The sequence below is a fragment of the Salmo salar genome, chromosome ssa08, assembly GCF_905237065.1.
Source record: "Salmo salar chromosome ssa08, Ssal_v3.1, whole genome shotgun sequence".
NCBI classification, from domain to species: domain Eukaryota; kingdom Metazoa; phylum Chordata; class Actinopteri; order Salmoniformes; family Salmonidae; genus Salmo; species Salmo salar.
In genome coordinates, this window is record NC_059449.1 from 4,404,085 (window position 1) to 4,425,420 (window position 21,336).

A 21,336-nucleotide genomic window follows, 5' to 3' on the forward strand; every position below is an offset into this window, starting at 1 on the left:
GTTTGAGCCGCCTACTACTGGACTTTACAAATCACTTAAGCATATTTCAAAATCCCAATCATCCACACAACCCCTTCGGCATTGTTTAGAACGACCAAGAGGCTATTCCATCACTTTGTAATGAACACGAGGGGAGACAGAGTGCTGGTTTCAAGCGCAGGACGCAGCAGGTGTTTATTGTAAAGGACCACAGGAGGAGGCAGGTAGCTGGGTCCAGGGGCAGGCAGAAGGTCATACACAGGAGGAGGCAGGTAGCTGGGTCCAGGGCCAGGCAGAAGGTCATACACAGGGGGTCCAAAAAGGCAACAGTACAGGCAGGAGAAAGGCTAGTAACGTTGTCTGGGAGATCAGGCAATAGGTTGATAACAGGAACTCTGAAGTCCAGGCAGAGAATAGGCAAAAACTATCATACACGGGAGGATTAAATTACAGGAAAACCAGCACTCCAAATAGAAGTGTGTCACAAAACAAACAATACCTCACAATGATGGGGTGCAAAGAACTGAACTAAATAGTGTGCGATAATGACATACAGGTGTTTTAACAGGTGATCAGAATTCAGGTGATTGGGATCTGGAGAGTGAGCTGCGTTCAGGGGATCTACGTGTTTGAGAGTGAGAGTTGGAAGCAGACGTTACAGTCTTGCAGACCACTATTGACCTCTAGGTCAGTTGCTCTTGGTGGGTTGCCTGCCTTTCCTCTGTTTTCCTCTCTTCTCGGATACAGATCAACTGAAATATCAGAGCAACGTTCCATCAACATTTTAAAGACCAATATAAGCCTCTCCAGTAGTGTTGGTGTGTTGCCTACTTGCCGTTCCTCTATTTTCCTCTCTCTGTTAATGCAGATGATAATTGCTTCAAACCAGACGCCATAAAGAGACATGATATAGTTGAAACAAGGATGTCCGTTTTTCTGTATCCCGAATGGCAGTCCATTCCCTATATAGTGCACTACTTTCGACCATGGCCTGTAGGGTTCTGTTCAAAGGAAGTACACTAACTAGGGGTTAGGGTGCTCTTTGGGATGCAAACCCTGTTCCTCTGGTGCTGAGTAAGCAAACTGTCATCTTAGTCTGTGTTGAGTTGATGTGTGAGCCGCTGAACTGGGCAGTTAGTTTTGCTCCTCTCTATCCTCGCTCTCCCCTCTCCCCGCTGTCCAACTGTCACTCTGTTTCTCTATCCTCTGTCTCTGTGTGAAATTGGCTGTTTTTTTTTTTACTCTTTCACTCTGGTTTGCTCTCATTCGCTCTCTCTCTCTGTCTATCTCTGTCACTCCTTTTTTCTCTGTCTTCTTTCTCTGTGTGAAATTGGCAGTTTTTGTCATTATTTCACTCTTGTCTCTCTCCCTCCATCCCTCTCTCTGTCTTCATTTTTCTCCTAGCTTAAATTTTCTCTAATCCAATTTCTTTCACTGGGTTGGTTGAGGACTCTCTTTCTCTATCTCAATCAATCAAATTCAAATTTGTTTTATAAATCCCTTTTTACATCAGCAGCTATCACAAAGTGCTTATACCCAGCCTAAAACCCCTAAAGAGCAAGCAATGCAGATGTAGAAGCACAGTGGCTGGGAAAAACTCACCAGAAAAGGCAGGAACCTAAGAAGCAACCTAGAGAGGAACCGGGCTCCAAGGGGTGGCCAGTCCTCTTCCATCTTTCTATCTATTTCTTTCTCTAAACATCCCACTCTCCAACTTCTCAAACAAACCAAGTTTGTTTCTTTCTTTCACTGGGTTGGTTGAGAACTCTCTCATACTGGATCTTTCTTTCTCTCTCTCATCCCTCTCTCCCTCTCTCCTGTGTTGTTGTTGTGTACAAACCCCAACCCTAGCGGCACATCTATTAGCTTGTCAGCGAGTACGTGTTAATGACGTTGGGCTGAAGGTGGGGGCGTTGGGGAGTAAGATATCTCTCCCCCGCTAGAACATCTTGACTTCTCCACCTGAATTTATGCTGATGACTCCTCCAATAAAAACCAATGGCCTTCTGGGAAGCCGTCTGTCCCGCTCTTGGCTTGAGCTTTTGAGTCTCTGACTCTCTCATCACCGATTTCTCTCGCCTTCTCCCCCAAAAAATGAAATGAATGTTTTTTTTCCTCTTTTTTTCTTTCACGCTTTGAGAATTTTGCTAACCCTCTGTCTCTCTCTGTTCTATTTTCCTCCCTCGTTCCAGTGGGGTTTAATGTCACGCCGTGGCGGAAGACAAAATGCCATATAATTGGCTTTGATGTTTCAGAAGTAATAAAAGACCTGTATAAAAGACCTGAATCAGAAAAATAGGGGAAATGCGGCATTTTCAGTGGTCATGCTGTCAACTGTCTAATTAAGATTCCCTCTTTTTCTCATTCTCCTGCTCTCCCTTCATATCTCTCTCTTCCTCTCCCTCTCAATCTCGCTTTCGCTTGCTCTCTTTCTCATCTGTGTTCTCCCTTGCCCTCTAACTCTCTCTACCTATGCCTCATTCTCTTTCACTCTCTATCTCCCTCGCTCTTTTCTCCCCCTCTCTCTCAGTGTGCTGCAGCCTGATATGGGGAAAAAGTCCAAGTACAAAACCACAGTGAAGAAGAAAACTCTCAATCCCGAGTTTAATGAGGTCCTTCCACCCGCTCCGAGCACCACAATACACTCTCCCTAATACATAAACCAATATCTGTCATTTTTCCAATAAACACATACAGATGTAGGATCTTAATTTGAGCAGTTTGCTACAGCAGGAAAATAATCCTGCAGCAACAAGACATTTTAGTTATTATGTGGATTATAATTAATGAACATTTTTGTATGGGTTGATACATTGCTCGTAATGGGAAATAAATTCCGAAATGTAAAAGTGGAAATCAAGTTTTTAGAAGCTTTTTTAAAAAAAAAAGTCAAATACATTACAAGTTTGCATTTCCTGCTGTGCAGGAAAATCCTCAGCAACAGAAGGGTGATAAAATTAAGATCCAACATCTGTATCTGGCAACCCATTTCTCTGACTCACATTCGGCAGTATACATAATATATCATATTAACGCTGTTTGTTGAATTGTATGCCCTTGGATGTGACGGATATCTATAGCCTACCCTTTCTCATGCATTTGTGAAAGGATATTGTCCCATGCATTTAATGCCATAATTTAATTCCAATACTGTATACAGTATGTGCCATAATTTGAATACATTTTCCATCTCCTTCAATACTGCTAAGGATCAAACCCTTATTTTCAATTTCCGCCTAAAATGACATTCCCAAATCTAACTGCCGGTAGCTCAGGACCTGAAGCAAGGATATACATATTCGTGATACCATTTGAAAGGAAACACTTTGAAGTTTGTGGAAATGTGTAATTAATGTAGGAGAATATAACACATTAGATCTTGTGAAAGATAATACAATCAATCAATCAAATTTATTTATAAAGCCCTTCTTACATCAGCTGATGTCACAAAGTGCTGTACAGAAACCCAACCTAAAACCCCAAACAGCAAGCAATGCAGGTGTAGAAGCATGGTGGCTAGGAAAAACTCCCTAGAAAGGCCGCAACCTAGGAAGAAACCTAGAGAGGAACCAGGCTATGAGGGGTGTGGCTAGTCCTCTTCTGGCTGTGCTGGGTGGAGATTATAACAGAACATGGCCAAGATGTTCAAATGTTCATAGATGACCAGCAGGGTCAAATAATAATAATCACAGTGGCTGTCGAGGGGGCAACAGGTCAGCACCTCAGGAGTAAATGTCAGTTGGCTTTTCATAGCCGATCATTCAGAGTATCTCTACCGCACCTGCTGTCTCTAGAGAGTTGAAAACAGCAGGTCTGGGACAAGGTAGCACGTCCGGTGAACAGGTCAGGGTTCCATAGACGCAGGCAGAACAGTTGAAACTGGATCAGCAGCACGACCAGGTGGACTGGGGACAGCAAGGAGTCATCAGGCCAGGTAGTCCTGAGACATGGTCCTAGGGCTCAGGTCCTCCAAGAGAGAGAGAGAAAAAGAGAGAGAGAATTAGAGAGAGTATACTTAAAGTCACACAGGACACCGGATAAGACAGGAGAAATACTCCAGATATAAGAGACTGACCCTAGCCCCTCGACACAAACTATTGCAGCATAAATACTGGAGGCTGAGATAGGAGGGGTCGTGAGACACTGTGGCCCCTTCCGACGATACCCTCGGACAGGGCCAAACAGGCAGGATATAACTCAGCCCACTTTGGCAAAGCACAGGCCCCACACCACTAGACGGACATCTTCAACCACCAACCTACTATCCTGAGACAAGGCTGAGTATAGCCCACGAAGATCTCCCCCACAGCACGAACCCAAGGGGGGGCGCCAACCCGGACAAGAAGATCACGTCAGTGACTCGACCCACTCAAGTGACACACCCCTCCTAGGGACGACATGGAAGTTGTCGAGGGTGCAAGAGAAAGACCATAATGTATTATTCCAGCCCAGGCGCAATTTAGATTTTGGCCACAGGATGGCAGCAGTGTATGTGCAAAGTTTAAGACCGATTCAATGAACTATTGCATTTCTGTTCAAAAGACTCACGAAATGTGCCTAATTGGTTTATTAATACATTTTCAAGTTCATAACTGTGCACTCTCCTCAAACAATAGTAGGGTATTCTTTCACTGTAATAGCTACTGTAAATTGGACAGTGCAGTTAGATTAACAAGAATTTAAGCTCTCTGGCCATATCAGATATGTCTATGTCCTGGGACATGTTTTTGTTACTGACAACCTCATGCTAATCACATTAGCCTACGTTAGCTCAACCATCCCGTGGGAGGGGACACCGATCCCGTAGAGGAATACTACCTACCCTACCGTCAATTTGAATTTAAGTCAATGCATATTTCACATTCAATGTTAAACATAATCTGAATAACTTTAGGCTAAGTGTGAATACATGAATACCTTCCTCTCTACCTCTATTCCTTACAGGAGTTTATGTATGAAGTTCCACACGACCAGCTGGCGAAGAAAACCCTGGAGATCTCCGTATGGGACTACGATCTGGGGATGAGCAACGACTTCATAGGTAAGAGAAAGGGGGAGTGAGTGAAAGGAGGAGAGGAGGTAGAGAGCTAGAAATATAGCTAAAGAAAATAATTGTTATAGAATTTTGCCGTGCGAGGAGGAGAGCAATGCGTGCCACAGTGTGATGAGCAATGACGTCATAGGGAAAAGAGAGGGAGGGAGCAATGACGTTATAGGTAAAAGAGGGGGAAGGGAGTGAAAGGAGGAGAAGAAGTAGTGAAAGAAAGGAAGAACTGAAGAGGGGGATGAAATGAAAACGAGCAGAAAAGAGGGAAAGAAGTGTATGTGGAGAAGCAAGAGCATTGGGAAATGAAAATGAGAGCGACAGAAAGGAATCCTCAAACCCTCGACGGGGTGACACGTCGGATTCACACTGCTTTGTGAGGCACTAAACGGCTCTGACAGGGCCCGGCGTGTACTGTATATCACAGGAGGCAGGCGCTTCGGAGCGGGGGAGCGAGGGAGTGAGGGAGAATCAGTGGGGAGGCAGCTGGGGGAGAATGGATTGCCTCCCAGGGAGCTGGAAGGCCTTGAGATCAAAGTGTTTTACTCCCGTCTGAAGGCTCCCTGTAACAGGCTGAGTCTCTCTCTCTTTCCGACTGTCTCCCTAGTGCCCTCTCTATCGCTCTCTCTCTCTCTCTCTCTCTCTCTCTCTCTCTCTCTCTCTCTCTCTCTCTCTCTCAACTCACACTTTATCCCAGGCCTGCTCTCTCTTTCAAAAACACACACACACACACACACACACACACACACACACACACACACACACACACGCACGCACATGCACACTCAATCTCTCCCTCATGCCCTCTCTCTCTCACCCCCTCATGTCATCTCTCTCTCTCTCCATCTCTCTCTCATGCTTTTTTCTCTCTCACTCTATTTCTCTTCCCTCTCTCTCTCTCAAGCTGGGGCCATAATGTTTGTGAGTTATTACCCACGCCAGAAGAGTAGGGGGAAAAGGCCATCACTCTAACACACTGGTCTGGCTAAGACTGTTATCATTATGGTGTAATGGCCAACATACACAACGGCCTAAATCTGTTAGCACTGCGGAAAATGCCTGTGATACTGGGAGAGACAGGAGGAAGGGGGGAAAGAGAAAGGGGGGAGTGACCGAGAGGAAAAAAAGGGATAAGACGGATAGAGCAGAGGGAAAAACAAATGCGGTGTCAAATACTCTCTGTAAAGGTCAGGAAGAATGATGGAAGAAGAAGACAAGGAGAAGGGACAGAAAAATGAAAGAAAGAAATAGAGTAATTATGGAAGGAAGAGAGATAGGAGGATAGACGGCGCGAGAGTAGCAGTGTCCCCCCCTGATTTGTGGGAGCAATTGATGTGCGGAAGGGACCTCTCATTTTGCACAAAGACAGAGGTGTCGAGGAAGGAGGAGAAGGGGAGGAATAAAAGAGGAGTAAAAGAGAGAGGGAGTGGGATGGCCCCCGCCAGGTCCTCCCTCATCCGTCTCATCCCATCCCTCAGTGTTTCTCTCTCGCCCTTCTTTCTCTCGTCCCACGCCGCGTCACAATGTCGCCCGCCGTTTGTCACCCACACCCCTCCGGGCTCAGGGAACACGGTATCGCAATCTGTGCATGTGTGTAGGGGGGGGGTGTCAGGAAAGGGAAGGGAAGGGAAAGGAGAAAGGGAATTGGAGGGTACGTGAGTGGCCTAGAAAAACTCAGCAAACTGGTCATGTGTGTGTGTGTACCACTGTGTGTGTGTGTGTGTGTGTCTGTGTTTGGGGGTGGCAAGAATGAGAAGGGGTCATTAGGAAGGTACGTGAGAAGAGTATGCAAACACACTTGCTCTCTGAAACTTGGGCTCAAAGAGGGGGCGAGGTGTGTTTGCGCACGTACAATTACACACATCCCACTAGGCAAACCACTGGTTGAATCAATGTTGTTTCCACATCATTTCAATGAAATTACGTTGAACCAACGTGGAAAAGACGTTGAATTGACGTCTGTGCTCAGTGAGATGTGTGTGTGTTTGTATTTTTTTTTACTTGTGAGGACTGCGTGTGTCTGTGTCTTGATATGTGTCTGTCTGGTTCTTAGGGAGTGTGAGTTATGTAAGGGAACAGTATTAACCTCCCTCACCCCTCTCACTGTATCTGAGTTTAATGCCGAGGCTTAGTGGGGCCACAGATGAGCTACTGAGAGTGTTTGAGGTGTTGTGAAAGCCGGCGTCTGCAAAATACTGTGTTTAAAACGTCACACTCCATCAACTATGCAATCACAGCCAGGAAAACCACTATCTGTCTGATGACCCTCCCAGGGATGACACTCTTTCTCTCCTCATCTCTCTCTCTCGTTTCCTATCTGTCAATTTATCGCTATTTATCAATCCCCCCCCTTTCTTAATCTCTCTCTTTTTTTCTGTTCTCTCTCTCCTTGTGTGTCTCCCTGTGTGTTTCTCTGCGGGTCTGCGTGTCTCTCTCTCTCTCTCTCTCCCTTCCACCTTCTACCTCCCTCTCTCACAGGTGGAGTTGAACTGGGCATAAATGCTAAGGGAGTGAGGCTGAAACATTGGTTTGAGTGTCTCAAACACATCGGCAAGAAAGTCGAGTACTGGCACACTCTCACGCAGCAAGGAGCCCCCCCAGATCCCCCACCGCAGTGACTGACACACACACACTTTATCGCAATTATTAAATGATAATCAATGAACGGTGAAGAAAGAAAGAAATAATAAAGTAATAAAGTAATAATAGTGATAAAACATGCAATAATGATACGGATAATGATGATACAATAATAATACAAATAACAATAGTGGGTAATTATCCCAATTCAGCTTTTTTCTAAGTAAATGCATTTGTGAAAATGTCCCTCATTGAAATGTTTAATGTGAAAGTGCTGACAAATTTTACCTTATCCCTCAATATTGTGAAGTCACTTGCATTTCAGTCATTCAAATGTACATGAATAGTGTAGAACCTCTTACTTGCACTGTAACTACAATACTGGAACAGTCTGTAAGCACCTTTGGGCCCATTGCCCAACAAGGTCTCGTTATGAACGTTGTAATCGCCAGGTTGTTTCTACTAGGGATGTAGTTGAAAAAGGTGGGTAAGAGATGACTGGCATCTAGCAACGCTAATGCTAACTGCTTTAACTGTTCTAGGAAGTATGGGCAACTGCATACTTGGTGTGTCTCTGAAAGTGGCCGTGGCGAATAAAGTGGGTGGATCGACAGTAACTTGTAACTAAGTAACTACTTCCCACACCGTTGCGGGACAAAAGTGCTTAGCGAGGGGAAGCGAAGGACACTGTTGTCCCGCTGTTGTTGCCGTTCATGCCCTCCCTATTGAGTAGACCGTATCAATGTGACACCTAGATAGTTCTCAATATTTGTTATGTATTGTGTAGGTTGCTATCCTACTTGAAATAAAATAATGAGAGGGAAAAACATGGCCACGTTATCTACTGCTGGCGACACAGCTGATACAGCTGCCCAGTGGGAAGCACCCTCAGGTTGGCAGAAACCTCGATACAACGGTAACGGTGCACTAGTCATTCTCACTGGCTTTATACTCCTCGTGCGGCCCAATCAGCCACGCAAAACGATCTTTAGCGCCAACAAATCTGCCTAATTAGCTGATTCGCTTTCCATAAACCCACTTGTGTTGATCCAACCACTTCTTTTGTGTTCTTGTGTTGATCCAACCACTTCACGTCCACTTTCAGACACACTCCACGTATGCAGTTACCCATGACTCCGTTCTAGCATTAACTGTGCCAAAAGCACTAACAGCGCTAACAATGCAAACAGTACTAACAGTGCTAACAATGCTAACAGTACTAACAGTGCTAGCAATGCTAACAGTACTAACAGCGCTAACAGTGCTAACAGTACCAACAGCCCTAATAGTGCTAACAGCGCTAACAGTGCTAGTGCTAATTTAGCGTAGTAGGTGTGAAAACAGTTTTCACCAAGGTGCGTTAACAGCATTAGCATGTGTTTACCCTCCTCTGCAACCCTGATTTACTTCACAAAGTACACAAGTGATGAGGACAAGTTGGATAAGTCACCTGCTATAGATTTTTTATTATGGTGGTTGTCGCTCTGATGAAAACTGCCACACCATAGCGTTAAAGCACAAAAGGATTCATCTGACTGTACTGTCTCTGTGTCCGATGTCTGTACGTGATGACAATGGGCGTATGTATCTCCCCATATCCTCCTGTGTGTATGTCTTTGTGTGTGAGTGAGTTTTTTTGTGTGCATACATTTTGCATACAAATGTCTGTGTGTGGACGTGTGTTTAAGTGTGTTTGCGCGCGTGTGGGTTTGACTGTAAGCGTGTCACGTCCTTCTCCAAATGTCTCCATCCATGAACCCTGAAGCATGGAGCTGTGAAGAAAGACAGAACAAAAGAGACGAGACTCACTCCTACAGTACGAGACTCACTCCATGTTCCCTGGATGTCCCCATGGTCTAACACACTGATGTCCTGTCACATGTGCAACAGTATGGCTGGCAGTCCAGTGAGTCACTTTTCCTTGGTGACAGTCACACAAGATAACCCTCAGTCTGAATTCTTCTCTGACCCCTGCTCTGTGCCCCTTGACCTTTCAATTTTAGTGAATTGAAAGCTAGAGAGCACAGAGAGATTTCTGCGGCAGTCTCAAACAAACTTTAGCCCCCTACTCTAAAGAGGGGTTATCAGAGGTTATCAAATACCAACTATTGGGTGTGCAGGCTTTTGCTCCAGCTCCAGCCTAATGCAGTCTGGACAACAATAAGTGTCATCGGGTGTGTTCATGTTGGGCTGGAACAAAAGCATGCACATCCCAGTAGCTCTCGAGGACTTAGAAAGTTTCTTCCTAGTTCTCTGCGCCCTTACACTAAGATTTTATTTATAAATGACTGGATTTTTTCAATTTCGGTGAGTCTCTTGTAGACATTCAAATGTTCCATCTTGGAGAAAAAATAAGAAAAAAAACTATTAGTATGAAAAATATGGCAAAAACTCCATCTGTAGCCAAAGGAATAGGTTCATTTGACATTTGATCAATGTCTAAGAGGAGGAATTCAAAAAGTGTCTAGGTCTAGGAGTGTCTAGGTCTTGGAGTCTAGGTCTAGGAGTGTCTAGGTCTAGGAGTCTAGGTCTAGGAGTGTCTAGGTCTAGGAGTGTCTAGGTCTAGGAGTGTCTAGGTCTAGGAGTGTCTAGGTCTAGGAGTGTCTAGGTCTAGGAGGTTTAGGTCTAGAAGTGTCTAGGTCTAGGAGTGTTTAGGTCTAGGAGTGTCTAGGTCTAGGAGTGTCTAGGTCTAGGAGTGTCTAGGTCTAGGAGTGTCTAGGTCTAGGAGTGTCTAGGTCTAGGAGTTTAGGTCTAGAAGTGTCTAGGTCTAGGAGTGTCTAGGTCTAGGAGTGTCTAGGTCTAGGAGTGTCTAGGTCTAGGAGTGTTTAGGTCTAGGAGTGTCTAGGTCTAGGAGTGTCTAGGTCTAGGAGTGTCTAGGTCTAGGAGTGTCTAGGTCTAGGAGTTTAGGTCTAGAAGTGTCTAGGTCTAGGAGTGTTTAGGTCTAGGAGTGTCTAGGTCTAGAAGTGTCTAGGAGTGTCTAGGTCTAGGAGTGTCAAGGTCAAGAAGTGTCTAGGTCTAGGAGTGTCTAGGTCTAGGAGTGTCTAGGTCTAGGAGTGTCTAGGTCTAGGAGTGTCTAGGTCTAGAAGTGTCTAGGTCTATGTCTAGGAGTGTCTTGGTCTAGGAGTGTCTTGGTCTAGGAGTGTCTAGATCTAGGAGTGTCTAGGTCTAGAAGTGTCTAGGTCTAGGAGTGTCTAGGTCTAGGAGTGTTTAGGTCTAGAAGTGTCTAGGTCTAGGAGTGTTTAGGTCTAGGAGTGTCTAGGTCTAGGACTGTCTAGGTCTAGGAGTGTTTAGGTCTAGGAGTGTCTAGGTCTAGGAGTGTCTAGGTCTAGGAGTCTAGGTCTAGGAGTGTCTACGTCTAGGCGTGTCTACGTCTAGGAGTGTCTAGGTCTAGGAGTTTAGGTCTAGAAGTGTCTAGGTCTAGGAGTGGCTAGGTCTAGGAGTGGCTAGGTCTAGGAGTTTAGGGAACTATGCGAGAGAGACTACCCAGGCTGTTTTTATGAGAGAGGACTACCCATGGAGCTTAAAACACTACCATGGGTTGGTTGGACAACAGAGATCCCGGGGATGGACAACAAAGACCCCAGAAGAAAGAGAGATTGGCTGTGATGAATTATACTCAGCATGGCAACAATCCCTCCCAGAGGCTTGACCACTGGACTGTGTGGACAATCATGGACTAATGTACATGCAGGATCAAAGGATACCGACACAATGTTTGTGTGTGTGTGTGTGTGTGTGTGTGTGCATGCTTGCAAGTGTGTGCACGTTGTGTACATGTCCGTGTGTGTGTGTGCGTGTTCATGCATTGAATCTCAACACACTCATGGACACCCCACTCCCCCCACCCTCCCTTGCAACAAATAAAACACTGGCATAAAGTAGACAGTGACCTCTCACCATGGGTTCCTTCACCAGAGACAGACCTCGAGGGGTTAACCACCCGAAGGACAGAGGCCCAATCCTGTGGCCCCTGGCTACAGTTTGGATACCTTATAGTTCAAACGTTGGTCCACTAAAGCACACTATTACCCTGTTCACATTACTGAGCCAAACACAGCCAAGTCAAGCCAAGCTGTACTGCACTGGCCTGGTAACTCATCTACTGTAGTTGCTTGAATGAAAAAAGGACAATGTGAAAATAAAATATCCAGGCCAGCACAGTATGGTTTGGGTCAGCCCTGTAGTGTGAATTAGACATCTCAGTCAGTCAACAGTTTCCTGGACTTTTTCTTACTTTCTAATCGTTGTCTGGGATCTCTGTGTTTGTAATTCTGTACTTGGACAAAGGTGTGAATGAAGGCATCTTGATGGATAGCAAAAAAACAAAGACGATTCAACACGGCAAGAGGTCAAATGTGACCCGGCTCATGGATTGTCAAAGCTAGGGACTGAACTCTGAGACAACGAGTGAGAAGTTCAGCTCGTCTGGTCTTTTTGTGGTCACCAAGAACACACGTTGAGGGACCTTGACAAAGATGGTGGTGGAGTGGAGAGGGCGGAATCTGTTCTTCTCTATGCACACCAATGACGACACAGAAAGCCTCTCCACGCGCAGCAACAACAGTGAAATTGATAATCAAATGATAAACATCTCCGATGTCACTACGTGATATGTTGTCAAAGATGTATTCATGTTTTTTTTTTGTATGTAATACTGAGTATGTATACAACGGGTGGGTCTAATCCTGAATGCTGATTGGTTAAAACCGCATTCCAGCCGGTGTCTATTCCACAAGTTACTTAGTATGTATGTACTTCCCTCTCCGGGATATTCCTTATCATGTGAAGCCAGGCTTGGACTTGGAGATATTTATTATCTTGCCTAGGTGATCTGATGGTTTATTTTCACTCAGATTCTCTCTATCTCTGCCTTTTTACTTGTTGTCGGTCAAGCGAACTCGACTTTGTTCATCGTGTGACAAAAACAAACCATATGCATCATAACCATTCTAATAAAGAATTGCATGTGTAATGATTGTCATATATATGCATATGTAACTAACATTATAACTAACGTTGATCAATGTCAATTTCTTTATGGTTGATATCATTGACATGGTATCATCAATCAAATCTGTTAGAGCTATCATCGCTGATGTGTACTCGTTGGTTTGTAATTTATTGTTTGTAAAAAAAAAGGGATAATTCAGGGTAAGTTGCTCAATTTTATGCTTTACTCGGTCCGCAGTTGCTTTTAAACCTTTATCGTCAGGAATGGGGAGACAGGGTGTAGGGGGAGTACTATTGTTACGGCATCCCTGTGTCCTCACTGACGTAATGGCTATCTCTATGTGGAACATACGGTGTGATTGCCATCCTGTGGTGAGTTTGTGAAACTACTTTTGTTTTTAAATAAACTGAACCCGTTTCGGTGACTTACTGTGTACGTTGTTGGACAGAAGAGTGATTTAAATAGCACATTTGTCCAAAAAGATGCCCATACCACATGTGGAGAGATGTCAACGTTTATTATTTGATAAGTCATGCATTTTGTGACAACCTATAGCAAGCCCTCCCAAGTATTTATTTTTAAACACTTTGATAGTCATTCAATGAAGTTACAATGAACATGTAACTATATAGAATGAAGTTGTTCTTTTCATTTGCAAACATGGCTTTTTTTCTATATGCATGCTACCCTCTCTCCCTCTCTCTTACTCCTACTCCTACGGCTCGGTCACTCGGCCCACGAACAGTGGGGCCTTGGCCTGGTCGCTCCACAGTATTATCAGGAAGGGCCTGAGGGCTGAGAAGGAAGAGAAGGAGCGGGAGAAAGCGAGGGAAGTGGCCGCCCCAGCCTCCACACCTTCCTCCGTCAGGGTGAGGAAGGCCCGGTGGCGGGCTTCCGTCAGGAGCAACTCGTTGTCGGGGTAGAGGCCACACAGGTTGGCGCTGTCGAACAGCTCCGACAAACCTAAGGGAAGAAAGAGGTGTGGGAGTAAGAGGAGGGAGATATGGAGAAGGAGAGCGAAGAAGGGCAGAAGGAAAAAGAGAAGGTAGAGGGAGATAGAAGAAAGGGAGGGAGAGAAGTGAGAGAGGCAAATCAAGAAAAGCCAGAGTTGTTGGTTTAGGTTGACTTAGAACGACCTGGGGAAATCCATTCCTGCTTCTGGATGAAGACATTTTTGTTGTAGCCAAGCACAAACATCTGGTTCAACCAATCAAGGGCTTGGTGGTTAGTTGAATCACGTGGCTACAACAAAATGCACAGTCTTATAGTTCGAACAGTCAGGCAGCAGGTAAGCTAAAAGACAGACAGATAGACACGCATACAGACAGACCTATCTTCCTGAGCAGGGTGTTCATCTCGGTCCAGATGTCCAGTTTGATTTTGGGCAGAGTGACCTCGGTGGCCTGGGGAGACACCTGATTCATCTGCTCCACCATCTGGCTCACTGCCTTGTCCGTCATCTTCCCCTCCACCAATTGCAGGTCTGAGAGCTTGGTAGTGGGCGGGAGCAAGATGAACAGGCTACTTGCACCAGAGAGAGGGAACATCGCCACCTATGGGTGATAGACAAGGTCAGAATGTTACGTAGATTGTGTGTGTGATTGCTTATAGTGTATCTGTGTATGTAAGTGTGGGTGTGTGTAATCAAAATGGTTACCTGTGCCTTCACTGCCGGGACATATTGCACAGCCAATTTGTATTTGGCACTGTAGAGGACAGGCACCTTCACAGTATCACCATTCAGTTTCACAAATGGAAACTTGTTGGATTTTGCATCAAATTTCATCTTCCATTGACCTGAAACAGATATTTTTATAATCCACATACTCCATATCCGCTAAAATAGACTATATCCTATCAGATAGATTGAGCATCGGTGCTTACCAAGAGCTTGCTTTGATCACACACAAACACAAACACACACACACACACAGGATACTGACCATTGAAATACACAGCATTGAGGAGTAGCAGTTTGGTGTGGGCGGGAACAGAGTCGACCAGCTCTTTGATTTTATTATTTGTCTGCTTTGCAACCCAACTGTTGATCATTTCCACGTTTACCTCACTGCTATTGGTCAATTTGACTGGATCCGCATCGTAGAACTGCATGGATTGGTTGGTAAAGGACTCACTCAACTTCATATCTGTGGGGGGAGAGAGAGGGAATGTCAGACAGACAGACAGACAGACAGACAGACAGACAGACAGACAGACAGACAGACAGACAGACAGACAGACAGACAGACAGACAGACAGACAGTGAGTTAAGGAGGGATGGCGACTCATGATTAAATTGACAATTTACGACGAGAATTCGAAATTATATGTGGAGAACAAGCTATAATTATCATGAGTATTAATTGTGCTCTGGTAGTACTGGGGTTGTAGTAGATCTGGGAGGCCATCTTCAGTGTGTCCTGAAGTTTCAGCTTCAGTTTCTTCATCTCGGAATGAACACAGAAGAAGTCGTGAGACAGACAGAGAGCCGTCTCCATGTCTCTCCTTGTCTTGCCACGAGCCCCTAATATGAGAGAGAGAGAGAGAGAGAGAGAGAGAGAGAGAGGATGATACAGTATGTATTTTACTTGGCCTTTCATGCATCAATCATTCAGTGAGAGTTTATATCAAGAGTGTTGCTTTTTTTCAAAAGAACTCAGGTCTAGAGTATGAGTGCAGTTGGACAACCCCTCCCCATGTTCCATTTTAAAGAAACCCCACCCTCTCTTTCTTACCTAGTAACAGGTGGGTTAACACCCCGCTGATGCTGATTGGAGAGAAGAGCAGGTTTTGCATGGGCTGTGATTGACTGAGGTGGGCATAAAGCTTCATGGAGAACTCATTGAGGGATTCTCCTAGCATGGCCTCCCACGACCTGCTGGTCTCGTCCTGACACAATTCCCAGGGGGTCATGAACCCAACGCAGGAGTAAGGAAGAACGGTGGGCGCGGCTGAAAGAGATGGCGAACGAAGATTATAATTTCAACAAATCAAGAGCGTGACAGTGTCTTGAACATTGCGGGTGAGAGTCTAACATTTGGGCATTATGGCTATTTGGAACCAATTGATGTTACATTTGCGAATTACACCAATTTAACAAACGTGTATATATATATGCAAAGGTTTGAGAGTGTAATGGAAGAAGAAGAAGAAGAAGGTTAGCTAAACGTACCTTCCACAATTAGCTCAATTGTATTAAAGTTGCTGCTGTCTCTGCCCTCTTCAGCTGTCTCACAGTAGTATATGCCGGCATCCTCCATTTTGACCGCATTAAGTGTGATTGTCATATCTTTTTCAAGGGGGCCAAAAAGCCATTCTAGTCTGTCACCATCCACCATTTCTCCAGTCTCTGCAGGATTCAACTGCTTCCGTGTGCCGTTCGTCATTCCTTTATCATATCTGTACCAATGGACCAGGTCTTTGCTGGATGGTGGGCGATCACAAGGTAAATTCACAGTGGACCCTTCGTTTACTTTGAGAATGTAGCTGCTGAACACTGGAGGGACAGAGACCAAGATGGAAGACAGAAAGACAGCACAACAGTAGAAATAATTTCTGGAGCCAACCTCAAAATGCATGCAATGTTTGCTGACCTGTAGAGTTTGCTAAACTGCAACAAAAGAATTGCCCCATATTTCACCAGTTTTTAAGAATTACAATCTATGAATACACTGAAGTTCTGGGGCTGTATGTTTAAATCGACTGAATGCCTTGTTCATTGTGATCTAAAACCTCTTGTCATGACTTGCCCTTTAAGGTAAGGATCATAGGCGCCAGATTGTCCCCCCCTTCTCTCTCCTCTCTTTGCCAAAACTCCATCATCCAAAAGTGGGGAATGAAACAATATTTCTGTAATTCAAAGAGTTGGAATGGTCCGTGGTATTTAAAGAACAATTATGTCAGATCAGTTGTGTTTTGGGATCTCATGAAGGACAGTATAACAACCTAACTGTATCTCTGAATGTATATATTTCCCAGTTGTCAGGGTCACACCCAAATGTTGGGGGAACTTATATGATTAAATGTGAAACTATTTGTGAGAAGATGTAATCTGATGTTAGCCTTGTTTTTCATATGAAGTCTTAACCAGTCAGTGACCACACCCACGTGAGCACAGACATTACGACAAAATGAGGGAAACGCCCCTTTTTCCTAGAGTGCTTAACTTCTATGGGCTAGGTGGGACGCTAGCGGGACACAGCCAGTGAAATATCAGCAAAATTCAAAAACAACAAAATGTCATAATTCAACTTTCTCAAACATACAACTATTTTACACAATTTTAAAGATAAACTTCTCGTTAATCTAACCACATCGTCCGATTTCAAAAAGGCTTTACAGCGAAAGCAAAACATTAGATTATGTTAGGAGAGTACATAGACAAAAATAATCACACAGCCATTTTCCTAGCAAGGACATGTGTCAATAAAACCCAAAACACAGCTAAATGAAGCACTAACCTTTGACGATCTTCATCAGATGACACTCCTAGGACATTATGTTACACAATACATGTATGTTTTGTTCGATAAAGTTCATATTTATATCCAAAAACAGCATTTTACATTGGCGCGTGATGTTCAGAAAATGTATTCCCACCAAAATGTCCGGTGAATGTGCACATCAATTTACAAAAATACTAATCATAAACGTTGACAAAATATATAACAATTATTTAAAGAATTATAGATAGACTACCCCTGGATGCAACCGCTGTGTCAGATTTTAAAATAGCTTTACGGAGAAAGCACATTTTTCAATATTCTGAGTACATAGCTCAGCCATCACGGTGAGCTATTCAGACACCCGCCATGTTCGGGGCAACCTAAACTCAGAATTAGTATTAGAAATATTCTCTTACCTTTGCTGATCTTCATCAGAATGCACTCCCAGGACTGCTACTTCCACAAGAAATGTTGTTTTTGTTTGAAATAATCCATATTTATGTACAAATACCTCTGTTTTGTTCGCGGAACAAGAGACGAAAAGTCAAAATGTTCCATTACCGTACTTAGAAGCATGTCAAACGTTGTTTAAAATTAATCTTTATGGTATTTTTCACGTGAAATTGCGATAATATTCCAACCGGACAATAGCATATTCATTCAAGAAGAAAAAGAAGGAGGGGCGCGCTCGCGGGACCGAGCATATCCAATCCCTTTGTTGCCAGGCAGACCACTCAGAAACTGAGCTCCTATTATCTGCCCAGTGACAGGAAAATGCTCAAACCACTTTCTGAAGGCTTTAGACAGCCAATGGAAGCCTTAGGAAGTGCAACGTCACCCCACAGACACTGTAGCTTCGATAGAGAATCAAAAGAATAACTACAATTCTCAGACTTTCCACTTCCTGCTTGGAATTTTCCCAGGTTTTTGCCTGCCATATGAGTTCTGTTATACTCACAGACACCATTCAAACAGTTTTAGAAACTTCAGTGTTTTCTATCCAAATCTACTAATAATATGCATATTCTAGTTTCTGGGCCAGAGTAGTAACCTGTTTAAATTGGGTACGTTTTTCATCCGGCCGTGAAAATACTGCCCCCTAGCCCAGACAGGTTAAATAGGACTCGTGACAAAATGTACATTAGGCCAGCGAGACCGACAGCGTGAGCTGAAAGGTACGGAATGGCTAGAAACTCTGAAACTTTCATCAGAGAAGAAGAAAATCTCAACAAGACCAGACATCACGAGAACCAGACATCACAAATGGTTAGACTCTATAGACCAGCTATGTGCAGCGCCAGCTGAATACGTTACAAATGGTTCAGAAATCTACAAAACTAAAGACTACACATCCACAGTCTGCAGCTGTATATGTAAAATAGTCTAGGAAACTCGATCAATTTCCTCTCACCACCCTATTCTAAGGAACAGAGCCGCTGGACAAGCTACGACTGCAAAGGACATGGTGACCTCTGGTGGACAACCAGAGACTTTCTGTCGACTGACTCTCCAGAAAATGGACCGGCAATTTCAACAGAGAGACAAAGGCATACAATTGTAAATATGTACATTGCAATTATTTTCGAATGAACGGACCGTTCATGTGCAAAGTATTAGCATTTCCATGAGCATAGTTATCAGCTGTATGTATGATAGTGAAGTCCTTTGTCTTTTCTCCCGCTCTTTCTTACATGCCTCTCCCTTTTCATTTTGTGTAGCAAGCCGTCATATCGGTTTATTACCCTAGGGACCTTTCATTGCTTTATGTAGTAATCAATGTGTAAGCTACTCTGTTTTTGTTTATGCATTTCTGTGTGATTATTTAGTTAGTTAGTAAATAAAAATTAAGCCAATTTGTATATAGCTCTGATTCATCATTTATGCTAGGGTTCGTGCAGATATCCAAGGATTTTGCGACATTCAGAATGAGACTGATAGAAGGTAACAATTAATTAATGACTGATTGATGACTGAAATGTAAGAGATCTTTGTATCTATGAGCGTTAATTCGAAAAACGGTAACTCGTTAAATAAACTTTTTCCGTGGTGCCCCAAGATTGGTAATGAGTAAATTGTTACAGGATTCATTTAATCATCGTAATAATTGAACATAGTTAATCGAGTTGATAAAACAATCGTCGTAACATTAATGATAGCCAAGACATGACACTCTGCTAAAGTTGTCGTCCTATTTCTCTTCTCAACATAGACTTGAAGATGAATTACTAAGTATAAACATGTAGGCACTCTGTAAGAATAATGAAAAGTGAACCAGTGATTGAGTTTGAACTTGTAACATGATTAAAAAGAAAAATGTAAAAATGAAGTGGAGTGTCTATTTCAAGAAAGGCCTACATCACGTCACAGGCAGTTGTGATGAAAATAGGAGGTGACAGTATGTGTCCTCACCATCAACCTGAACTATGTGGACTTTTTGCAACTCCATATCATTCTGCTTGATCACACATTCATATTCCCCCTCGTTGGCAACACTGACAGGAGAGATTTCCAGATAGAAGCCATCCTTGGAGAGCTTGAGTTGCTCTGAGGATTCTGGGTAGTCGGGAATCGGGGAGTCGTTGTATTTCCAGGTGATCTTAGCCCCAGCAAAGCTTTGTTGGTTTTGGCCGGGGAGACATGGGAAGACCAGGGTGGAGCCAGGTACACCTTGCAGGACCCCAACGGAGGAAGAGAAAAGCTGGATAGAGAGACAGAGATGGACAACCAAACAAGAAGGTGGAGGCAGTAAGGTGCATGAGGTGTCTGCGCCACATTAGCATTTGTCCTAAAAAACAGAGTTTGATATTACAAAACAAAATGGGCCAGTTTCCCAGAACCAGATTTAAGCCTACACTCCTGGGCCCTTATTCAAAAAGTATCTTAGAGTAGGAGTGCGGATCTAGCGTCAGGTCTGCCCTGTCCATATTATCATATTCATTATGATCTAAAAGCTAAAGCCGAACAGCAATCCTACTCTTTGTAAATGCAGGCAACGGACCCGGGACTAAAAAGCATTTTCAACAGAGATTCTCCGTTTAGCATGCTTTTCAGTCCAGGAGTGTTCTTAATCTTTCTCCAGGAAACTGGCCCTTTGTGTTTACCTCAACGACAAGCAGGAGGGAGACACACGATAGGACTGAAATTCCCATCTAGGGAAGATGAAGAAAGATAGAGGGGGAGAGAAGAGGTAGGAAGGGATGGCGGGACACAGCGGGCAAAGGGGCAGTGGGAATGAAAAAAATCAATAGAACAAAAAAAACAAGACTAGTTTGGCACATATTCATGGATTCTTTCCTAATCCGATTGGTCATTCACTCGTGCTCTATATCTCAGTGCAACAAGCAAAATATTAGACATGGCATTTGCAGTTATAACAACATAGACAAGCAATATCAGAAATATTATTTCTAGAGTAACTAACCATGATATCCCTATGACAGTAGGCCTATCGTGATTGAGTCATTGGTAGATCTTTAAAAAGGCATCTAAAAAGTTTACTCACACTGCAGGTCACTTGCAAATATTACAGCATCAGAAATAGTCTGAGGATGATGATGATATATTTTCTCAACTGGAAAAAAAAGGGTTCACCTACTGCGTGTGTTCAGTATGTGTGTGTCCTTCCCTTCCCTCCTCTCACCAAAAATAATGACTTATCTGTTTATTGTTTGATTAGTGGTCTTGTGTGTTTGCACTTTGTACGGGCTGATTTACCGAAAATCACATGGTTATTTGGCAAAAGCTCCCATAATACACTGAACAAAAATAGAAACGCAACATGTAAAGTGTTGGTCCCATGTTACACGAGTTGAAATAAAATAAAATGCAATGTTCCATACGCAGAGGCTTATTTCTCTAATATGTTGTGCACAAATATGTTTACATCCCTGTTAGAAAGCATTTCTCCTTTGCCAAGATAATCCATCCACCTGACAGGTGTGGCATATCTAGAAGCTGATTAAGCAGCATGATCCTTACACAGGTGCACCTTGTGCTGGGAACAATAAAAGGACACTCTAAAATGTGCAGTTTTGTCACACAACACAATGCCAAAGATGTCTCAAGTATTGTGGGAGCGTGCAACTGGCATTCTGACTGCAGGAATGTCCACCAGAGCTGTTGTCAGGGAATTTTATTTGAATTTCTCTACCATAAGCCGCCTTCAATGTCAATTTAGAGAATTTGGCAGTACGTCCAACCGGCCTCACAACCGCAGACCACGTGTATGGCATTGTGTGGGCGAGCGGTTTGCTGATGTCAACGTTGTGAACAGAGTGCCCCATGGTGGCGGTGGGGTTATGGTATGGGCAGGCATAAGCTACGGACAACTAATACAA

The 21,336-nt window shown here is 43.8% G+C and overlaps 2 protein-coding genes across 6 annotated transcripts in view; one reads left to right on the forward strand and one right to left on the reverse strand.

Moving 5' to 3' along the window:
- Positions 1-12,978, forward strand: part of LOC106609963 (double C2-like domain-containing protein beta) — a 45,709-nt gene extending 32,731 nt beyond the window's left edge. Inside the window, exons 9-12 of one of the 3 annotated variants that reach the window (XR_006770767.1) lie at positions 2,510-2,591; positions 4,924-5,020; positions 7,502-10,558; positions 10,617-12,978. Coding sequence is in view for 2 of the 3 variants with exons in the window: in XM_014209034.2 (XP_014064509.1) it covers positions 2,510-2,591; positions 4,924-5,020; positions 7,502-7,641 (319 nt within the window). In the remaining variant the exon portion in view is untranslated. Of the gene's footprint in view, positions 1-2,509; positions 2,592-4,923; positions 5,021-7,501 lie in introns of all 3 variants that reach the window. The other 2 variants (XM_014209034.2, XM_014209035.2) reach the window with 2 other exon arrangements.
- Positions 12,979-13,052: 74 nt separating this feature from the next.
- Positions 13,053-20,673, reverse strand: LOC106609962 (plasma protease C1 inhibitor). Of its 3 annotated transcripts, none has more exons than XM_014209032.2 (10): positions 20,595-20,673; positions 20,101-20,148; positions 19,409-19,697; positions 15,727-16,050; positions 15,290-15,505; positions 14,935-15,078; positions 14,498-14,701; positions 14,212-14,351; positions 13,885-14,107; positions 13,053-13,517 (listed from the first exon to the last, which is right to left on the reverse strand). In XM_014209032.2, the coding sequence occupies exons 2-10, from the start codon at positions 20,146-20,148 to the stop codon at positions 13,270-13,272; spliced, it is 1,836 nt and encodes a 611-aa protein (XP_014064507.2). In that variant the 5' UTR covers positions 20,595-20,673; the 3' UTR covers positions 13,053-13,269. The 3 variants fall into 3 exon arrangements, with proteins under 3 accessions (XP_014064507.2, XP_014064508.2, XP_045578618.1); XM_014209033.2 differs by having other exon boundaries at positions 20,502-20,667; XM_045722662.1 differs by lacking the exon at positions 20,595-20,673 and adding an exon at positions 20,421-20,438.
- Between the last annotated feature and the right edge of the window lie 663 nt (positions 20,674-21,336).